Source organism: Podarcis gaigeae (genome assembly GCF_964106915.1).
Source record: "Podarcis gaigeae genome assembly, chromosome: 5".
Lineage (NCBI taxonomy): Eukaryota > Metazoa > Chordata > Lepidosauria > Squamata > Lacertidae > Podarcis > Podarcis gaigeae.
Window position 1 is genome coordinate 99,562,542 of NC_139681.1, and position 20,362 is coordinate 99,582,903.

The 20,362-nt window shown below is 47.6% G+C and overlaps 1 protein-coding gene across 2 annotated transcripts in view; it reads right to left on the reverse strand.

The window, feature by feature from the left end:
* P3H2 (prolyl 3-hydroxylase 2) overlaps positions 1 to 20,362 on the reverse strand; it is a 127,205-nt gene that overhangs the window by 73,923 nt on the left and 32,920 nt on the right. The window contains exon 1 of one of the 2 annotated variants that reach the window (XM_083739478.1): positions 6,552 to 7,032. The exons of the other annotated variant lie outside the window; for it this stretch is intronic. Coding sequence (XP_083595604.1) covers positions 6,552 to 6,572 — 21 coding nt within the window. The 5' untranslated portion in view covers positions 6,573 to 7,032. Of the gene's footprint in view, positions 1 to 6,551; positions 7,033 to 20,362 lie in introns of those variants that run through there. 2 annotated transcript variants of the gene reach the window in all.

A 20,362-nucleotide genomic window follows, 5' to 3' on the forward strand; every position in this document is an offset into this window, starting at 1 on the left:
TAACTCAGTACATAACAGTACTCAACGGTGTCAAAGGCAAAGGCACTCCTCCAGACTTGCCCAGGTGTCAGACTATGCAAACCAAAGTTCTATTGCCCCTTTGTAGTAGGTGCAGAGACATCACCTTGCCAACAAAGGTCGATATAGTAAAAGCTCTGGTTTTCCCAGTAGTGATGTATAGAAGTGAGAGCTGGACCATAAAGAAGGCTGATCGCCGAAGAATGGATGCTTTTGAATTCTGGTGCTGGAGGAGACTCTTGAGAGTCCCATGGACTGCAAGAAGATCAAACCTCTCCATTCTGAAGGAAATCAGCCCTGAGTGCTCACTGGAAGGACAGATCCTGAAGCTGAGGCTCCAAGACTTTGGCCACCTCATGAGAAGAGAAGACACCCTGGAAAAAAACCCTGATGTTGGGAAAGATGGAGGGCACAAGGAGAAGGGGACGACAGAGGACGAGATGGTGGGACAGTGTTCTCAAAGCTACCAGCATGAGTTTGACCAGACTGGAAGACAGGAGTGCCTGGAATGGTCTGGTCCAGGGGGTCATGAAGAGGCGGACACGACTAAATGACTAAACAACAACAAAGTAGGTACTTAGAATGTACTTTCCAATACATATCCTATATCCACCTGTTGCCCCAAAACATTCCTCCTATGTTAATCATGTATAACCTTCCCCTTTTCTGATGTAGCAATGATGTAGTGATGTTGCTCCACGAACTGTATGCTGGGATAAGATAGAAACTTTTAAAAGTCCTTGTCACCCCATCCTTGGGGTTCAAAATTCCTCTTTGAACCTGTTGTGCAATAAACTTTGATCTTCAGCTATTTGCTCTGGTTGGTGGATGGACTCCTTCCTTTATTCCGCAGGGACCCGCGGGCTCTGCCCAACGAGCTGGGTGACTGAGCAGTCTTGCACCTAGATTTTTCCATAACATGGGAATCTTGGGGTCTTCCATAATCCCTGAAGCCCAGGGTCACGTGGGCAGGGTGCCCATCAGGGAAACGCCTGAAGAAGTTCCTCTCCCAGAATCTGCACTATTAACACTATTGTCTTAATCACCCAAGAAGTTTGCCCTGTTTGCTCAGGTACATAAAAGAAAACTCCAGATCCTGCTGAACATCTCTGTGATCATGCTGACTACCCCACGAAACCCTATTTCCAGTGTCCATGCTTCGTGTAAACTCTGTCTGGAACTGTGTGAAAACATGCTCGTATTCAGGAATGGGACACCCCAGTCTGCCTGACCCCACCTAGTATTTGATGTAACCCTGACACTTATCCCAGGTGACCTGGCAGAAAGGAATACCCTCACCCATGCCAAAATGCAACCTTTTAAGAGAAGTTGTGTTCCTTTGTTTTGGGTCCTTCACCTCCTGACAAAGGGGGCGGGACTGTGTTACAACAGATAATAAAAATCAGCCTTGCTTTCCCTGGATTTCTGCCTCAGCTCATTAATCTCTGACCAGAAACGAACTTGGGGAATTGGGCCATCAAAAGTGATGCCCCTATTTTCTGCTAACAGGTACCAGTTCTGCCTCCGCAGTTTCTTCTATCTGTCCTTCAGCTTCCTGGGATGTCCACAAGTTCTAACGTTAGGGGAGAAGGAGAAAACCTTCTCTCTATCCACTTGGGCCAGGCATAATTTTACAAACTCCCATCATGTTGCCCCTCAGTCTCCTTTTCTCTAAACTGAAAAGTCTTCCTGTGCTTCTGTTGGGGAGCATTGTTGAATGTTGACTATTTCTACAAGCATGATTACATGAAAACAATAAAAATAAAAATGGGGGGGATTCTTTTCCCTCCTCCGAAAGTACGCACTTCCTTGCCAGAAAGAAGCTGAAGAGAGACATCATCTACAGGGAGCCCAGAGCCATGAATCTGACCCAGGAATTGGCTGCCCTGCAGCTGTGAGAGGAGGAGACAACATTAATGGCATTTTCCCAGCTGGAAAAATAGGCACAATTCTTGATCCCGAACCCCCGCGGTCAGCCACCCCTGCCCGGCCTCCGATCACTCTTCTCCTTGAAGAAAGCAGGGGCCTGAGAACACCAGCTGCCCTTTTCCCAATCTAAACCAGATTACTCTGACCTCAGCTATACTTCCAAGGACCCCAGACACACATTCCACAACTCATTGCCCTGCACTGACGGTTTTTCGACACAAGCTCAACAGAGGCATTGTGTGAGTGGGCAATGTCCTGGAATAATTCGCGGGCAATGCCTCCCGCCACGATTAACCAGGCACTGTCAAGCCAAAGGAGCAGCCAGTTTACCTACAAGATCGCCCTCCCCTACACAAATAAAATGATGGATTGATTGATTGGTGCCCAAAAGTCCATCTTTCACCCAAAGTCCAAGCCTGGGCAAACGTCAAAAACCTCCCTGCTCTATGGCCTGAGTCCAAGACTTGCCACCCCGCCGAGGTCAGCCCTGAACAATTATTAATATTTATTTATTATGCGGGTGGTGCTGTGGGTTAAACCACAGGGCCTCGGACTTGCCAATCAGAAGGTCGGCGGTTCAAATCCCCACGACGGGGTGTGCTCCCATTGTTCGGCCCCTGCTCCTGCCCACCCAGTAGATGAGCGCCACAACCCCAGAGTCGGCCATGACTGGATCTAATGGTCAGGGGCCCCTTTACCTTTACCTATTATGGGCTCATTAGCAAAGCTCTTTAATGAGAAGTGGATTGAGGGCCAAGCTGGATAGAAGATTCCAACATGTTGCAGAATCCAAGATTATGCGTGGTTAGCATACAAAATTATAGAGGAAAAGGGGACTCTTTTGCAAGAGGGCTTTTAAAGACCCCAAAGGGATCTGCATTCCAGGGACCCAGGAGGCCAGAAATATTGGAATTCCAAACCTGAGCAGCTGAAATTACTGGAAGGGTTTGGGCCACTCCCATTCTGATAAAAGAATCTCCTTGCTGACATTTAAAGCATTGATGTGCCAAAAGACATGGGGGGGGGTTGGCCTTCTGCATTTTGTTTGATCTTTGCTATTGTCAAGCAGTTATTGACAATGTACTTTTAAAAGCAGAATGGGGAGATAAAAATTCATGAAATTTTCAGAGGTGGTGTGAGGATTTACTCTTATTGCTTTTAAAGAAATTCCATGTGGAAATATGTATATTTTTCAAGGTAAAAGGAATGATTTCCCCCAAAATCCATGAGAATCTCAGTCTTGGTGGCTTCCCATGATTCATAAGAACCCTAAAAGAGCCTGCAGGATGAGGCCAGTGGTCCATCCATTCCAGAATTCTGTTCTCACAGTGGCCAACCAGATGCTATTCATTGGCTGTCCACAAGTTAGATACTGTGGTTCCTTTTAGTTTATGAGATTATTTTTTCCCGAGATGGGCTATTTGCCAAACCCTTGAATAAAGGTAAAGGTAAAGGGACCCCTGACCTTTAGGTCTAGTCGTGGCCAACTCTGGGGTTGTGGCGCTCATCTCGCTTTATTGGCCGAGGGAGCCAGCGTACAGCTTCCGGGTCATGTGGCCAGCATGACTAAGCCGCTTCTGGCGAAACCAGAGCAGTGCACAGAAATGCCATTTGCCTTCCCGCCGGAGTGGTACCTATTTATCTACTTGCACTGGTGTGCTTTCAAACTGCTAGGTTGGCAGGAGCAGGGACCAAGCAACAGGAGCTCACCCCGTCGCGGGGATTCGAACCGCCGACCTTCTGATCAGCAAGCCCTAGGCTCTGTGGTTTAGACCACAGCGCCACCCTTGAATATTAGCCACCAAATAATTAAGACTAAAGGTCTTCCAGAGTTTGGCAATACAGTGCTCTTCTCCACTGCACATGGTGGGGCTTACTTTTGAGTAAATATGCACAGGGTCCTTTGAATTCCAGCCATGTCCCTTGAATTCCAGTCATTCCACACCATGCAAAACAGCCCCTCTGTCCACATCTAGGGGAATCCCAAAATCTTGAGTACTGAGCTGACCATGCAGCTCTTCAGAAATGGGAAAAGGTGGGGGGAGAAAAGGGGACTGGCCCCCAAAGTCCATTCAATAGGCAAAACAAACTATGTAATGAATTTTGTTTAAAAGGTCCCTTCACATCTGCTCAGCGTCACAAGACGGACGGTCTTGGCTGAGGTCTCGCGACTTGGCAGGGCCGCTCGCATCGAAGAACCCAGGGATATAAACAAGGCATCCTGACATATAAACAGCCTTGTAATTAATTACCACACGGCTTGAAATTAATTGCGGCGACCACGCCCCACTGGGGGGTCTCCCCCTTCCACCTCTTGGGGCCGAAGGGAGAGAAAGACCAACAACAGGGGTCACCCAGCTCAGAGCCAAAAGGGAGACACAGAGTGTTCCAGCTCAAATATTCAAAGGAACCCATATTTCCCAGGACATCTACCCCAATCCAGATGTATGGAATGCGACAGCTTCGGGTCTGTTTTTCATCAACCTAGGGCCTTGGAAGATTTACATGATGCAAATGATTTAGGTGAGGTATTAACAGGAAAGTGGCTAAAGTCCAGGAGAGAGACAATTCCCCTTTCCAAGTTCCAGTAGAGACTAAAAGCAATTATCAAGCAGCAAAGATTTTCTTTGTGTCTACTGCAGGGAGCGACATATGGAATTCATGGCTAAAGATAAGAGAATAAGAATAGCCTACTGGATCAGGCCAATGGCCCATCTAGTCAAGATCCTGTTCTCCCAGGGGCCAAGCAGATGCTTGTGGGGAACTTGCCCAATCCGCTCTTAAAGCCATCTAAGTTGCTGGACAACTGAGTTCATGTGGGGCTGCCTTTGAAGGTGACACGGAAACTGCAACTAATCCAGGAATGCTGCAGCTAGACTGGTGACTGGGAGCGGCCGCCGAGACCACATAACACCGGTCTTGGAAGACCTACATTGGCTCCCATTACGTTTCTGAGCACAATTCAAAGTGTTGGTGCTGACCTTGAAAGCCCTAAACGGCCTCGGTCCTGTATCCCTGAGGGAGCATCTCCACCCCCATCATTATGCCCAGACACTGAGGTCCAGCTCTGAGGGCCTTCTGGTGGTTCCCTCATTGCGAGAAGTAAGGTTACAGGGAAGCAGGCAGAGGGCCTTCTCAGTGGTGGCGCCCGCCCTGTGGAACACCCTCCCGTCAGATGTCAAGGAAATAAACAACTATTTTACTTTGAAAAGACAACTGTAGGTGGCCCTGTTTAGGGAAGTTTTTAATGCCTGATGCTGTATTGTTTTTAATATTTGAATGGAGTGGCCTAGAGTGGCTGGGGAAACCCAGTCAGATGGGTGGAGTATAAATAATAAATAATTATTATTATTATTATTATTATTATTATTATTATTATTATCATTATCATATATATAAACCCATAAACTCATAGAATCGTAGAGCTGGAAGAGATCACGAGGGTCACCTAGTCCCAGCCCCTTCAATGCAGGAATCACAGCTAAAAGTTCCCTGCCAGGTTGGCTACCCTACATCTGTTGACAGACCTCCCACAAAGGAGAGTCCAATACCTTCCTTCCTTTCATTCTGGCCAGTCTTCCAACATTCAGCTACAATGGATGTCCTTGAGTCCAGTGTGATAGAAGTTGGAGGAAAATATCGCCTCCATCTTTTAATTTTGTGACTGCTGTCACTACTGCAGATGGTGACAGAAGTCATGAAATTAAAAGACGCCTGCTTCTTGTGAGGAAAGCAATAACAAACCTAGACAGCATCTTAAAAAGCTGAGACATCACCTTGCCAACAAAGGTTCATATAGTTAAAGCTATGGTTTTCCCAGTAGTGATGTATGGAAGTGAGAGCTGTACCATAAAGAAGGCTGATCGCCAAAAAATGGATGCTTTGAATTATGGTGCTGGAGGAGACTCTTGAGAGTCCCATGGACTGCAAGACGATCCAACCTCTCCATTCTTAAGGTGCTCACTGGAAGGACAGATCCTGAAGCTGAGGCTCCAAGACTCATGAGAAGAGAAGACTCCTTGGAAAAGACCCTGATGTTGGGAAAGATGGAGGGCACAAGGAGAAGGGGACGACAGAGGACGAGATGGTGGGACAGTGTTCTCAAAGCTACCAGCATGAGTTTGACCCAACTGGGGGAGGCAGTGGAAGACAGGAGGACCTGTCATGCTGTGGTCCAGGGGGTCATGAAGAGGCGGACACGACTAAACGACTAAACAACAACAACATCGCCACCATCACTAACACAGAACATAGCCATCGTAGCTGTTAGCCATCAAGAGTGCAATTCTCCTGCATTTTCTCTTCCAAAAGGAAACCAGCCCCCAACTTGGGGGGAGGCCAGCAGGCCACAACAACTGCTGCCCACCAGGCATTTAAAGAGCAAAAAAACTCCCAGTGCAGAGAAAATTGCTGCTATCAGCAAAAGCTCTCCCAGGTACACGGGAAGGGGGAACGGTGCCGTGCGGCTGCCCAGCGAAGCTGTGTTTATGTTTGGAAGCGAAGAGTGAAAGTATGGAGACAGAAGGACCAATTACCCCATCTGGAAGCTGGCAAGCGAGGAAACCAGGCTGTAGGGGGAACAGATCAAGTTCTAAAACACTCACACTTTTTTCCACTGACTTCATTGGGCTTTGGCAAAGGCCCAGCCATTCAAGAGCAGCCTCCGTGGCCGTCCTGGGATTTTCATTGAGTAACTAAAAGAAGTCGCATTTCCAAAGGATGGGAGCTCCCTCAAAAGAACAAGAGTTTCCTCGGGAACGATCTTTCCTCTTGTATTAGACACCGCAGCGAACTTGGCGAGACCTGACACAATCTCCCGGTCTCCACCGCAGCTACCGTCAGTCTTTGGAAATGCTGCTCCCCCTGCCATCTAGCCAGCTGAGGCTCGGTGATGTCACGATGTCTAGATTAATCCATGGCCAGAAACTTTCTTTCTGCCTCCCTCTCCACCATGGTGTGGCTTCCATCTCACGCCATCTGTGGGCCTGGGGATCTGGCAGAAGGCATCTGCATTCTGGAATCTCCTTTCTCTCCATCCCTGTTTTGCAGCTGCTGGAACCTGCCTTTGCCATTGCAGAGTCTGCTACCAAATCTGTGGCGACATGATCTGACTGTCAGGCCGAGTCCTTGCATTCGGCGGATTTCTAGTGGAATCCAAAGAACGGGGAATGCCTTATCATCAATGTTGTAATAAAGCGATTCCATCTCAGAATCAGGAAACATGACAAGTTACTGATGTTTATAGACTTTTGGGGAGCATTCTGAGGTTGTCAAACTTTGAGATGGTGTCTTGCTGTATGAAATCTCGTTTCTTCAAACATGGTTTTTGTACTGACACCACTTCTGCCTGCCTGTCCAAATGCAGCTCTCCTGTCTTCCACTGCCTCCCGCAGTTTGGTCAAACTCATGCTGGTAGCTTCAAAAACACTGTCCCACCATCTCATCCTCTGTCATCCCCTTCTCCTTGTGCCCTCCATCTTTCCCAACATCAGGATCTTTTCCAGGGAGTCTTCTCTTCTCATGAGGTGGCCAAAGTCTTGGAGCTTCAGCTTCAGGATCTGTCCTTCCAGTGAGCACTCAGGGCTAATTTCTTTAAGAATGGAGAGGTTTGATCTTCTTGCAGTCCATGGGACTCTGAAGAATCTCCTCCAGCACCAGAATTCAAAAGCATCAATTCTTCGGCGATCAGCCTTCTTGATGGTCCAGCTCTCACTTCCATACATCTCTACTGGGAAAACCATGGCTTTAATTATATGGACCTTTGTTGGCAAGGTGATGTCTCTGCTTTTTAAGATGCTGTCTAGGTTTGTCATCTCTTTTCCCCCCAAGAAGCAGGCGTCTTTTAATTTTGTGGCTGCTGTCACCATCTGCAGTGATCATGGAGCCCAAGAAAGTGAAATCTCTCACTGCTCGATTTCTTCCCCTTCTATTTGCCAGGAGGTGATGGGACCAGTAACCAGCATGACAAATGTTCAATGGGGAAAAGTTTCTCCAGACTATGCACTCTGCTATAGTTGAAGGTCGCAATGCCAGATTCTGCCCAAAGAGAGACTCTGTCAGGGTGTGAGTGTGTCATGCACCTGAATATTTGCCCTACTACTGACTTTTGTTTGTGCTATTTATGAGGACTTAAGAGCAGCCTTGCTCAAAGATTTAAATCTCTCACATTTATTATTATTATTATTATTATTATTATTATTATTATTATTACTACCAGGGAACAGGCCCCATGCCATTTCTGCAAAAGTGGCCTGTTTTGCCTTTCAAGCAGCAGTTTTAAGGAGAAAAGTTTGTGGGGAAGCGAAGTTAAATTCTTCAGTGCAGTAAATTCCTATTTGACAGCATGCCTCACTTTAACAATTCTTTCAGCTGTGCAACGTGTTTTATTTTGGTTGCATGTATATTGCTTTGTAACGGCTTCGGGTATCTAAATCAATAAATCACACCAGCAGCGCCTCTGAATTGAGACTGGCTTCCTCTGTGGCTTGGCAACAAAGCGAGCTCCTCCACAAGTGATCCTTCCTTGGCCATTCTCCCTGCTCCTTAAAGGACCCAGTGAAGATCCGTGGGGTGAAGTGCGGGAGCCTTCAAAGCCTCTTGTCTGCCATTTGCAGGGCAGGTGCAAAGAGGCATTTCAGACTGAAAGAAGCAGGTCTCACATTCTCACTTCCTAAAACAATATGCTGGGAGATTCACAAAAGATTAAAGAAAGTCCTTCGTAACACAGAACACAGTTAAACTATGGAACTCCCTGCCACAGGAGGCAGTAACAGCCACCAACCTGGATGGCTTTAAAAGAGGACAGGACAAATTCATGGAGGAGGAGAGGACTATCGATGGCTCCTAGCCAGGATAGCTCTGCTCTGCTTCCATAATGGGAGACAGCAACGCTTCTGAATACTACATGCTGGTAACCAAATAATAATAATAATAATAATAATAATAATAATAATAATAATAATTTATTTATACCCCGCCCATCTGACTGGGTCTCCCCAGCCACTCTGAGCAGCTTCCAACCAAATATCAAAAACAATACAGCATCAGACATTAAAAACTTCCCTAAACAGGGCCTCCTTCAGGTGTCTTTTAAAAGTAAAATAGTTGTTTATTGCCTTGACATCTGATGGGAGGGCATTCCACAGGGCAGGCGCCACCACCGAGAAGGCCTTCTGCCTGGTTCCCTGCAACCTCATTTCTCGCAATGAGGGAACTGCCAGAAGGCCCTCGGAACTAATCCAGAATGTGGCAGCTAGACTGGTGGCCGCTCCCAGTCCCCAGTCTAGCTGCCGCATTCTGGATTAGTTGTAGTTTCCGGGTCACCTTCAAAGGTAGCCCCACACAGAACGCATTGCAGCAACGCAAGCGGGAGATAACCAGAGCATGCACGACTCTGGCGAAACAGTCCGTGGGCAGGGAGGGTCTCAGCCTGCGTACCAGATGGAGCTGGTAAACAGCTGCGCTGGACACAGAATTGACCTGTGCCTCCATGGACAGCTGTGAGTCCAAAATGACATGAAGGGAGTGTGGGCTCTTGTGCTTGAATCCTGCTTGCTGGTTTTGCTTTGGGGCATCATCTTGGCCACTGTGAGAATAGGATGCTGGACCTGATGGGTCATTGGCCTGATCCAGCAGGCTCTCCTTATACAAACTGAAGCTCAGCTAGCTTTTGAAATTCAGACCGTTCTGAATTTTGCTATGCAGTCCTCCAGATAATCAATGTGAAAATGCATACATTAGGTTACAGTGTGCATAAACAAAGCCATATATCAGTGCAAATAATGTACCAGATGTGTTGTGTTAAGGGAACTTGCATGGGGAAATGTGCATTTTGCACTAAAAGGCTGATGAATTTTCACGAGGCCATTAAAAAATAAATCACAAACCCATGTAACTCTCTTGAGAACAGGAGATTGGGAAAATGAGCAGAGGTGGGAGAGATGTCAGTGTAATAGCAGAGTCCCAAACTACCTGATTTTGAACCACAGAGGTAAAAGCTGATTCCCTAGATAAATGACTTGGGAGCCATTTCTACTGAAATCACTGCGACTCACATCCAAGCAAGCAGACTTTTCGGAGAGCAGTGCCCGCCGACACCAGTCTCCTCTGTACCTGAGTGTTCCAAGCGTGATGCTCAAGCTCAGCCCAGTTTCCAAAAGCGGCAGCTCAGCGATTTGCGAAAACCAAGTCCCCTTTCCGACACATCTGGACTGCATTTGTGCAACGGCAGTTTAAAAGTGCATTAAAGAGATTCATCTGCTCTCTTACCACCAGGTTTTTTCCACTCGTGGGTTTTAAAGTTTTCCAACACTATACTGAAAGTGCTTTTAAAAAAACCCCAAAACAGTGACCTTGGGAGAAGAGTTCAACTCCCCAATTCAAAAAAACATAAAAAGGAAATCCAGTTTAAGATCTACTTAGACAAGCACTGGTTTTGGACAGAGAGAGGTAATTTTAGTACACTTGCACTCTTCCTCCAATGAGCTCAGAGTTATCACCCCAGTTTTATTTTACAACAACCCTTTGTGGTTGGCAAGGCACCTGAAGTTGAAAATTGCCAGTTAGTTCCAAGCAGGGTTATTTTTCTAGAAAAAAAGGTGTCAAAACTCAGCATAAACATGTCACTTGTTCTTTTACAATAGCCCACCTGAGAGGGGCTAGTATCCCCATATGGGATAGACCCACACATATCGACTTTGTAACTTAAGTCTGCCTTCAGGGATCCAACTGTAAACTGATGATGTGAGTAAACTTTTATATACCGTATTTTTCGCTCTATAGGACACACTTTTTCCCCTCCAAAAATGAAGGGGAAATGTGTGTGCATCCTATGGAGTGAATGCAGGCTCCTTGGCTTTGCAATAGCAACGCGAAGCCTCCGAAGCACAGAGGGAGAGCTCCCCCTGCACTCCGGAGGCTTCACGTTGCTTTCACTGAAGCCGCCTGAAGCCCTGTGGGCTTCAGGCAGCTATCCGCAAGCCTTCGGAGCACAGCAGGAGTTCCCGCTGCACTCGAAAGCCTTGCGGATAGCTGCATGAAGCCTGGAGAGCGAGAGGGGTCGGTGCACACCGATCCCTCTTGCTCTCCAGGCTTCGCTTTGCTGGAGAGCTGCTGCACGGTTTTCCCTTTCTGCGCTGCACCCCTTCAGCGAAGCGGGAGGAGAACTGGAAGGGGCCCCGTTTCTCCTGCCGCTTCGCTGAAGGGGCACTGAGCAGAGAGGGGGAGAATTCCCCCCCCCCCCCGTTCTCCCCCTCCTATGGTCCGGTGCGTCCTACAGAGCGAAAAATACGGTACTTTACACAAGATTGCCGTGTGTTTATTCTTTTAAGAGGGATATATGGGTACTTTCCAGGAACCTAACAGTAAGAGGCTTAAACAAGCCTGCAACCAGCTACCTGCTGTGCATTTTAACAAGAGAATGTAAAACTCTGCTAAGTAAAGAAATGTGCTAGCGCAAGTTAGGAAGGATATTAATAAGCAATATAGCCTCTTCTGCATCCCTGAACATTCACCCAAAGGGGGACGGGAACCCTTTGGAGTGATCCTGATACAGAGCTTTTTTTTCTTCAATCGGTATAAGAAGAAACAGAGAGGAAGAGAAGCAGACTCATCCAGGGGCAGAACCCTGCTCTGGAGGACAGGATACATGCCTGGCCCTCTGCTAAAGCGGTGAACAAAACGTAGGGTGCAAAGCTCAAGTTACAGGACCTCAGTGACTCGGAATGGGAAGCCAGATCATTCCTCTGCCTTTTCCAGAGGTCAGTAACTGGATGAGGGCTCCAAGCGTCATGAGGAACAACGTTATAGTCTGTGCTCCTGCAAAGATTATGAAACATGGCAATGGCTTTCTGCTGAACAAAAAAAAAAACTCTCTCCTGGGTCCTGGTTGAAATTTGAGGGCATTCCCTCCCCAGCTGCAGCAGGACCACCTGTTCATATGACACCTCACACCTGACCGGCTCCCAGTGACCCATGCTTCTCCCGCTGCCCAAGAAAGTCCCAATTTGCAAGCCTTGCTGGTTGGACAGCAAGCTTTATGGTCCCAGGAACAGCAGTGTGTGTGTGTGTCTAAGATGGAGTTTTAAGAGTCGACTGGTGAGGTCAATGGGAACGGTGCCTAGTGTCTGTCAAAGCCAGGACACTTCATCAAAGGGCTTTTAAATGTGAGTGCAGGAGATTTCTGGCCAAGCAATGTGAACATTTTTTAAATGGCAAATAGGTGGTGATATCAGCGGGGGGGGGGGGGGGTGGAGGGAGAGGTTGGATTTGGCCAGGTCAGTAAGCTGACACATACCCAGATTGTATCTCAGCACATGGTGTCGCAAGTGAAATGAAGCAGGAGGCCCTGGACAAATTCTGCGGGATCCAGAGATCCTGCTGGCTGCTTCTTCATGCAGCACCTGGTTAAGGCAAGAGCGTTCGCTCCCACTAACTTGGATGGCTTTAAGCATCAATGGCTACTAACCACAATGGCTTTGCTCTACCTCCCCTGTCCAGGAAATTAGGTTTCTGGATGCCAATTGCTTTGAATCACAATTGGGGAGAGTGAAGTTGCTCTCAGGTCCCGCTTACGGGCTTCCAAAAATGAAAATCTGCTTGGCCACAGAGAGAACAGGGTGCATTTTAAAATGTGCGTTTGGAGAGAAAACGTGCTAGAAAATGAGATCTGTATCTGAGTGTAACTTCGCAGTTTAATCACGACAATTTACTAAGTTCTGATCCACTTAATAGGCTGGGAGGTGTGGAACAGGTGAGCTTGTGCTGGAATTTGCAAAGGTCAAATTCCTCAAGCCCAGCCACCTTCAGGGACCCTCAAGACTTGTGTTCCTGTTGTCTTTTTGCAGGTGTGTTGTGCAATGTTTCATTGGCACTTTAATAATGGATTTATTCCACTTTATTGGTTGCTCTCTGGCACTTCCTCAGACTTATCATATTACTGCATTATTGCTGTCAGGAGGGGCACTTTTGCAAGAAAGAATTACAGAATCGCAGAGTTGGAACGATCCTCTGCTCCAACTCCCTACAGCACAGAAGACACTGCTAAGTCACATAAGGCAACAAAAGCAAGTCTAACCCTGTCCCCAGCAAAAATAAAATAAAAAATCAAGGTATGAAAAGTTGCAGGATTTCAGCAGGGAGTTACAGTGCATGCACTCATAGGGAATGAGGCAGCATGTCTACCCTAAAACATTTCCAGGTGCAAACAGCATGAAAAGCATGACATATAACTTTCCCAATACCACCACGAGCAAAATAAAACGAACATCTGGAGGGGCTTTCTGGCACCCTGACAGGCAGCATCCTACGTCGAAGGAAAGAGGCTACGTGCAGATACAATGCTTGCTAGGGCCACCGGGGGTTGCTGGCAAGTCTGCTTTGCAGGGAAGGTTAGACTCCATCAGCAACAAAGTTTCATCAACTCCTCAAGTTGTCCTTTAGGAAATTTGGTGCTGGCCAAGGTATGAATCTCCTTTCTGGGCTGGTTTCCAGGATGTCAGTAACTGGAGAGAAGGGTGGACATTACATATGTTTGTCAAGGTGCAGCAAGTTAAAATGGGGAGGCCACATTTTCTTCTTTGCAACTCTGCAGATAATCACGTGTGGGTGATCCTTTATGCCTCCTCTGCTTTCGCCTTGGTCCCTGTCGCCAGAGGCTTTGAGGACAGGCAGTTGCAGCTGTTCCTCAACACAGAGGAGATGGTTAAATTCTGTCCTTTTCCTGCTCCAACAGGATGCAGCTGTTGGGCAATGTTGTTCAGGAAGGGGTTCCACTCGAACACAGCCGATCACGGCTCTTTCGCTTTCCCGAAGTCTGCAAGTGAGCTTCTGAGATCCCATGAAACGATATCTTCTTGGGGACCTAATTTTGTATTTTCGAAACTGGCCTCTGGGTCAAGGGGGATCTTCGGCGTTTGCAAATCAAGCAAGCGGACTGTATCTCCCCGCCCAGGGCACCTGCTTTCTTTCCTTTCTTCTGCCCTGCACTTGGCCATGAGGTTCATAGAATTGTGGAGTTGGAAGGGACCCTCCTGGGTCATCTAGTCCAGCCCCACTGGTTTGTTCACAGTACTTATGAATCCTGCCTGCTGCTCATCACTCTGGAACTGAGGCGGCTTGCGTGGCGCGCCGAATGGCGAGTTCTGCTCCTGGCAAACCAGTCATGCTGACCACTGGGCTCAAACAGCTTAAACTTGGCCACATTGCACTTTCCTATGTTGTTTTGTGTGTGTGTGTATATATATATATATATACACACACACATTTTTATTAGTTTTTTAAACATATCATTTCCAACATTCATATAACATAACTTCTTATCTTATACAATGTTTCAGACTTCCGTCAACACCTCTGATGATTTTTCTTTCTTTATCACTTATTCTGCATTTCTAAATTTCTCTATTACTCTTAATTATCACTAACTAATAATTCTCCTCATAGTCTTGCCATATTTCAGATAGTGCTCTTTACAAAACTTCTTGCAGTCCTACAAGCATAATCTGTTCATTACAGTTACTTTTCAAATAGTTTGTAAATTTACTCCAGTCTTCTAAGAATCTCTGGTCCCGCAGGTTTCGAATCCTTCCTGTTAATTTATCCAATTCTGCATAGTCCATCAGTTTCTTCCGCCATTCTTCTTTCGTTGGTAATTCTTCTTGCTTCCATTTTTGTGCCAATAATATTCTTGCTGCCGTTACTGCATATAAAAACAACTTACAATCCTGTCTATTAATATAATCTTCTACAATGTTTTGTGTACATCTTTTGAAGCTATCCCTTCCCTTACTATTTTCAAGTTATCACTTCCACAGTGAAGGCATGGGATGTGAGAATTAGGGTCTCTCCCCTCAACCTACCCCTAAACAAAAACTAATCTGGTTCATATTTGACTCAGGGCCAAGAAAGAATTCAGTTTGATATACCTCTCTCATAAGAAAAGCTCTGCAGGATCAGTCCAGGGGCCCATCTAGTCCAGCATCCCATTCTCCCAGTGGCCAGCCTGAAGCTCCCAAGAGAAACCAGCAAGCAGGATTCGAACACAAGAGCAACACTCTTCCCTCCTGTGGTTTCCAGCAACTCAGAATCATTTCTGCTTCCAGCTGTGGATTCAGAGGATAGCCATCCTGGCTAGTAGCCATCGATAGCCCCCTCCTCCTCCTCCTCCTCCTCCTCCATGAATTTGTCTCATCCTCTTTCAAAGCCATCCAAGTTGGCGGCCATCACTACCTCCTCTAGAAGCACAAATCCATCATATAACTACGCCCTGTGCAAAGAAGCATTTTCTTTTGTCTGTCCCAAATCTTCCAACATTCAGTTTCTTTGGCTGTTTACCACTTCTAGTGCTATGAGCAGTTGGGGGAGTGGTGCAGGAAAAACAACTTACTCCTTAACTTAAAGAAAACAAAAGAGATTATTGTGGACTTTAGGAAATGTAAATTGAATATTCAGCCACTTATTATTGAGGGGAAGTGATCTATAATGAAATTAAGAAAGTCCTAAAGCGGACTTTTCCTAAAAAACCTGAGGCTTTTCTCTTGGGCATGGTCGGCCAACTGGTGTCAAGGAAGGATAGGATGTTTTTTATGTATGCTACTACAGCAGCAAGAATTCTCCTTGCAAAGTATTGGAAGACACAAGAACTACCTACTCTGGAAAAATGGCAGACGAAGGTGATTGACTTTATGGGACTGGCAGAGATGACTGGCAGAATCCGCGACCAGGGGAAAGAGACAGTGGAAGAAGACTGGAAGAAATTCAAGATCTATCTTAAAAATCATTGTAAAATTGAGGAGTGCTAGATGTCAGGGAATAAGAAATAAAGAATTGCAGCTGTAACTAATAAGTCAAAGAAAAAGGAATGTAATGAAAGTGAATTAAATAATTAACTATTGGGAGAGTTGCTAAAGGAATGTGAAATAAGGATGCAGCAGAAGGGAGGTATGGGGAAGTCGGAGGAATAAGGTGTATGAAATCAAGAGTATGAAATTATACATGTTTATATGTTTGTATGTTTTTAGTTTGTTTATTGTTTGTTTTAATTATGTGTTTGGAAAACAAATAAAAATTTCTTTAAAAAAAATATTATTGAGGGGAAGTGCGTGGAACAGGTCTCGGTGTTTCGATTTATGGGAATGGAGTTGAGAGACGACCTGACCTGGGGAGAAAACACTAAAGACCTGATGAAGAGAGAACTGCAGAGGTTATATTTTCTGAGAATCCACCAGAAAAACAATCTCTCAAGGGACCTGTTGATGGCATTTTACCATTGTACTGTTGAGAGTGTATTAACTTATGGTCTGTGTGTGTGGTTTTGGAGCTGCACGGTCAGGGGGAAAAAATGCTGTCCAGGGTTGTCAAGACTGTGGAGAGAATAATTGGGTGCACTCTTCCCACCTTGGATCAAATCTATGCTTCCAGGTGCCATAGGAAAGCTGCAGAGATAGCACAGGAGAGTGCGCACCCCAAAAATGATATCTTTCAGCTTCTGCCTTCTGGAAGAAGGTAAAGGGTAAAGGGACCCCTGACCATTAGGTCCAACTGTGGCCGACTCTGGGGTTGCGGAGCTCATCTCGCTTTATTGGCCAAGGGAGCCGGTGTACAGCTTCCAGGTCATGTGGCCAGCATGACTAAGCCGCTTCTGGCAAACCAGAACAACGCACGGAAACACCATTTACCTTCCTGCCAGAGCGGTACCTATTTATCTACTTGCACTTTGACGTGCTTTCGAACTGCTAGGTTGGCAGGAGCAGGGACCGAGCAACGGGAGCTCACCCCATCGTGGGGATTCAAACCGCTGACCTTCTGATCGGCAAGTCCTAGGCTCTGTGGTTTAACCCACAGCGCCACGCGCGTCCCTCTGGAAGAAGGTCCAGGGTTATAAAGGCTAGGACTAGCCGCCTGAGAAACAGTTTCTACCCAAATGCGATTTTGATTTTAAACGCTGTGTAAGGTAGTCTCTATGGGAGTATATTGTATTTAATAATGGGGTATCAGAGTTTTTTAGGGAGCTAACCAGGCTGGGATAGCTGGGATAGCAGGCTTGTGGGTTTTGAATGTTTGGCAACCGCTGCCCTGAAGTAAAAAGCCCCAAATGTTGTAAGCTTTCCACATAGGGGGAGCTGTTCCCTCCCCTGACGTTTGGAGACCAGAATTCATCATCTGGGGTGGAGTCTGTTTCTGGGATGTCCCAAACTGGGCTCAGGACTCAGCAAGAGACTTTCCTTTGGAGGCAAGCAGTAATTCTCAGGAGCCACAGCACTTTTGCAAAATGCAGTACAAACAGCAGCCCCTTCCACCAACTTCTTTGCTTTTATTGAAAAAGAAAACAAAGCCTTTAGACTTCAAGTAATTGTGATTATCCTAGTTCTAAGTTGGATTTCGACCTCAGGCAGGCTACTGCTTATACTCCACGGGTAATCTTGGATTCCGGTCCTGTGTTTAGACTACATCCATTTGGGCTCTGCATCCAGAGGCAGAGAAAGGAAGGCCAGGAACCTTTGTGGGAAAAGTTCCTGTTCGCTCCCAAGCTGCCTCTCTGCGGCTAATGAGGTAAGGAGAGAGAGAGGGAGAGCGAGCGCTCACAATGCCATAAATCGGAAGGAATGCAAAGCATCTCCTGAAGGCGACTCATTAAGGCATCAGCTACAAGCAATTCAAGGGCCTGCGGAATTGGCTAGCCCAGACCTGGCACAGCCAACATTACATGAGCAAACACAAAACTCCAAAGCCGCAATCCTGACGGTTCAGTGGAATCGACCATTCATAAGTTCCTGGTACGATGAGCCAGGGGGGAAAGGGATAGTTTGGTTGGCAACGATGAATACAGATCCGGGCTTTTCTCTGCCCAAGGAGTCAGGCTGGATGCAAAACAGGAGCCCCAACATCCTCACTACAATAGAATCACATAACTGGAGAGTATGGGAGGGGCACCCAAAGGCCATCCAGTCCAACCCCCTGCAATGAAGCAATCGTGGCTGAAGAATCACTGACAGATGACCATCCAACCTCTGCTTAAAAACCTCTGATGAAGGAGAGTCCAACACCTTCTGAGGTCATGGAAACATGGAACTGTAGAGCTGTAAGGGGCCCCAAGGGGTCATCTAGTCCAACCCCCCTGCGATGCAGGAGTTGCAGCCAAGTGCGGCTGCGCAAGAGCCCGGCACATCTGCGTTACTGGCCTCCCAAGCCCTTCCCTGCAGCTGTCAGAAGCAGCCGCCTTCCCTTTTATGAGCAAAGCCGATAACAGCGTCCAGGACCTCCGTGCAGCAACCGAGGGCAAATGAAACACAAACACAAGCCTTAATAGAGCTTTGCTGATGAGAAAAACTGATTTCTCGCTAATGCACAACAGGCTGGCTGTAAGCGCTCTGGAAAGCCTGCCAGGAGGAAATTTCCCTGCACGAAAATAATATCTCGCGGGCTGCAAGCAATTAAGAGCCCGGCGTGCAGTTGAAGATCTTGAAGGCACGTTTTGGAGGGCAGGAGATCCCATTTCACCTAGGCAAGGAAAACGGACAAGTGTCTGGTCCACCTTTTTACCTGCCACATATTTCTTTTGACACCAACATGTGTCATGCAAAAGCTGCCCCCAGCCAGCTCTTGAAGCAGGTAGGATTCCTCCTCCTCCTCCTCCTCCTTCTTCTTCTTCGGCCATCACTTGTAGCCGAGTAAGATTGTCTTCCATAAACACACTTTTAACAATGAGTCCGTAAGTGACTGCAGAGGCCAATTCTGGATCCACATGTCCTTCCACAGTGGGGACATTGGTTTCCAGGTAGGAGTAGATCATGGTGTGGATTTGCGTGGCTATTCCCTCCCCCCCCACAGGTGTAAAGAATAAAGACACAGGACACAAGAATTTAAGTTAATGGGCGAAAATGGCCACAACTTTATTGATTACAGGTAAGAGAGGTATTGGCTTTAGGCATTGGCCCCTAACCGACTATCCGGTCTAACCGGGAAGGGTTAAACACCAACAGGGGGAGCTACCTGAGATGCGTATCCCTAGGCGCTCCCCGAGGGGTTACCGCTCGGGGGCGCGCTTTAGGCCCTAGCCTCCGTAGGTTTCGGACGAGGCGTCGCCCCTCGGAGTCCTTTAACGAACTACCCTTCAATCATTGGGGGAGGTGATGGCGCTCCTCCCCCCCGACCTCATTTGCATGACAATACCCCGGCCAATGCCTACCGCTAAAACCGGGAAAGTTGTGACGAATTTGCTACGAGGTAGGCGAAAAACCAAGTGGCTCACGAACCAGCCAATTAGCCAAATGGGAAAAAATTCCTACCTGGCCCCAGACGGCAACCGGCCGAAGCCCATAGCAAGGTCGATGGCGGAACCTAAAGGGTGGGTGGGTGGGAATTCGCGCTCGCTGCCAGGGAGAAAAGGGGCGAGCCGGTGGCTGCCCCGACCTTATGTGGCCTCTAGGAGGCCCGCCCCTGCCGCCAGCCGGTTGGCTGGCACGCGGGGGTGTGACTGGGGAATCCCTGAATCGCGCGAGGCTGTCCTCAGCCTCGCCGGAACGTGGGGGGTGACTGGGGAAACCCTGTAACCCCGCGAGGCTGACCTCAGCCCCGCGGGAGTGTGGGAGGGGTCGTGAGCCCGCAACTCCACCCCCTCCTGAGGATCGGTAGTGGCATTGCGTGGCTATTCCCTCCCCCCCCACAGGTGTAAAGAATAAAGACACAGGACACAAGAATTTAAGTTAATGGGCGAAAATGGCCACAACTTTATTGATTACAGGTAAGAGAGGTATTGGCTTTAGGCATTGGCCCCTAACCGACTATCCGGTCTAACCGGGAAGGGTTAAACACCAACAGGGGGAGCTACCTGAGATGCGTATCCCTAGGCGCTCCCCGAGGGGTTACCGCTCGGGGGCGCGCTTTAGGCCCTAGCCTCCGTAGGTTTCGGACGAGGCGTCGCCCCTCGGAGTCCTTTAACGAACTACCCTTCAATCATTGGGGGAGGTGATGGCGCTCCTCCCCCCCGACCTCATTTGCATGACAATACCCCGGCCAATGCCTACCGCCACACGAGCCGCATTAAGCAGGCTCGCCGCCAATACCCTCAGACCTGTAACCAATCCCTAATTCCCCTAAAAATGTCCGCAAGCCAGATATCGTTGCCGGCATCAGATAAATGCACGCCATCCCAGCGATAAAGCGTATCTTTGCAATATTGAATTTCGGGGTGTTTGATAACTCGTCCGCCCAACGCGGCCACCCTGCGCCCGACGTTGCGCTCCACGATTCGCCTGGCTTTATCCACCGCAGCGGGTTTCACCGCATCCCGCCAATGCCGCCTTTCCAACAAGGAAGACCAAAATAATGTAGTGTTAGCGTGAGACGCCTGTAACCGTTCCAAATCATTTATAATGTTCCACATTAAGTTCACCCCTTTCCTATATGCCAGGTCGTT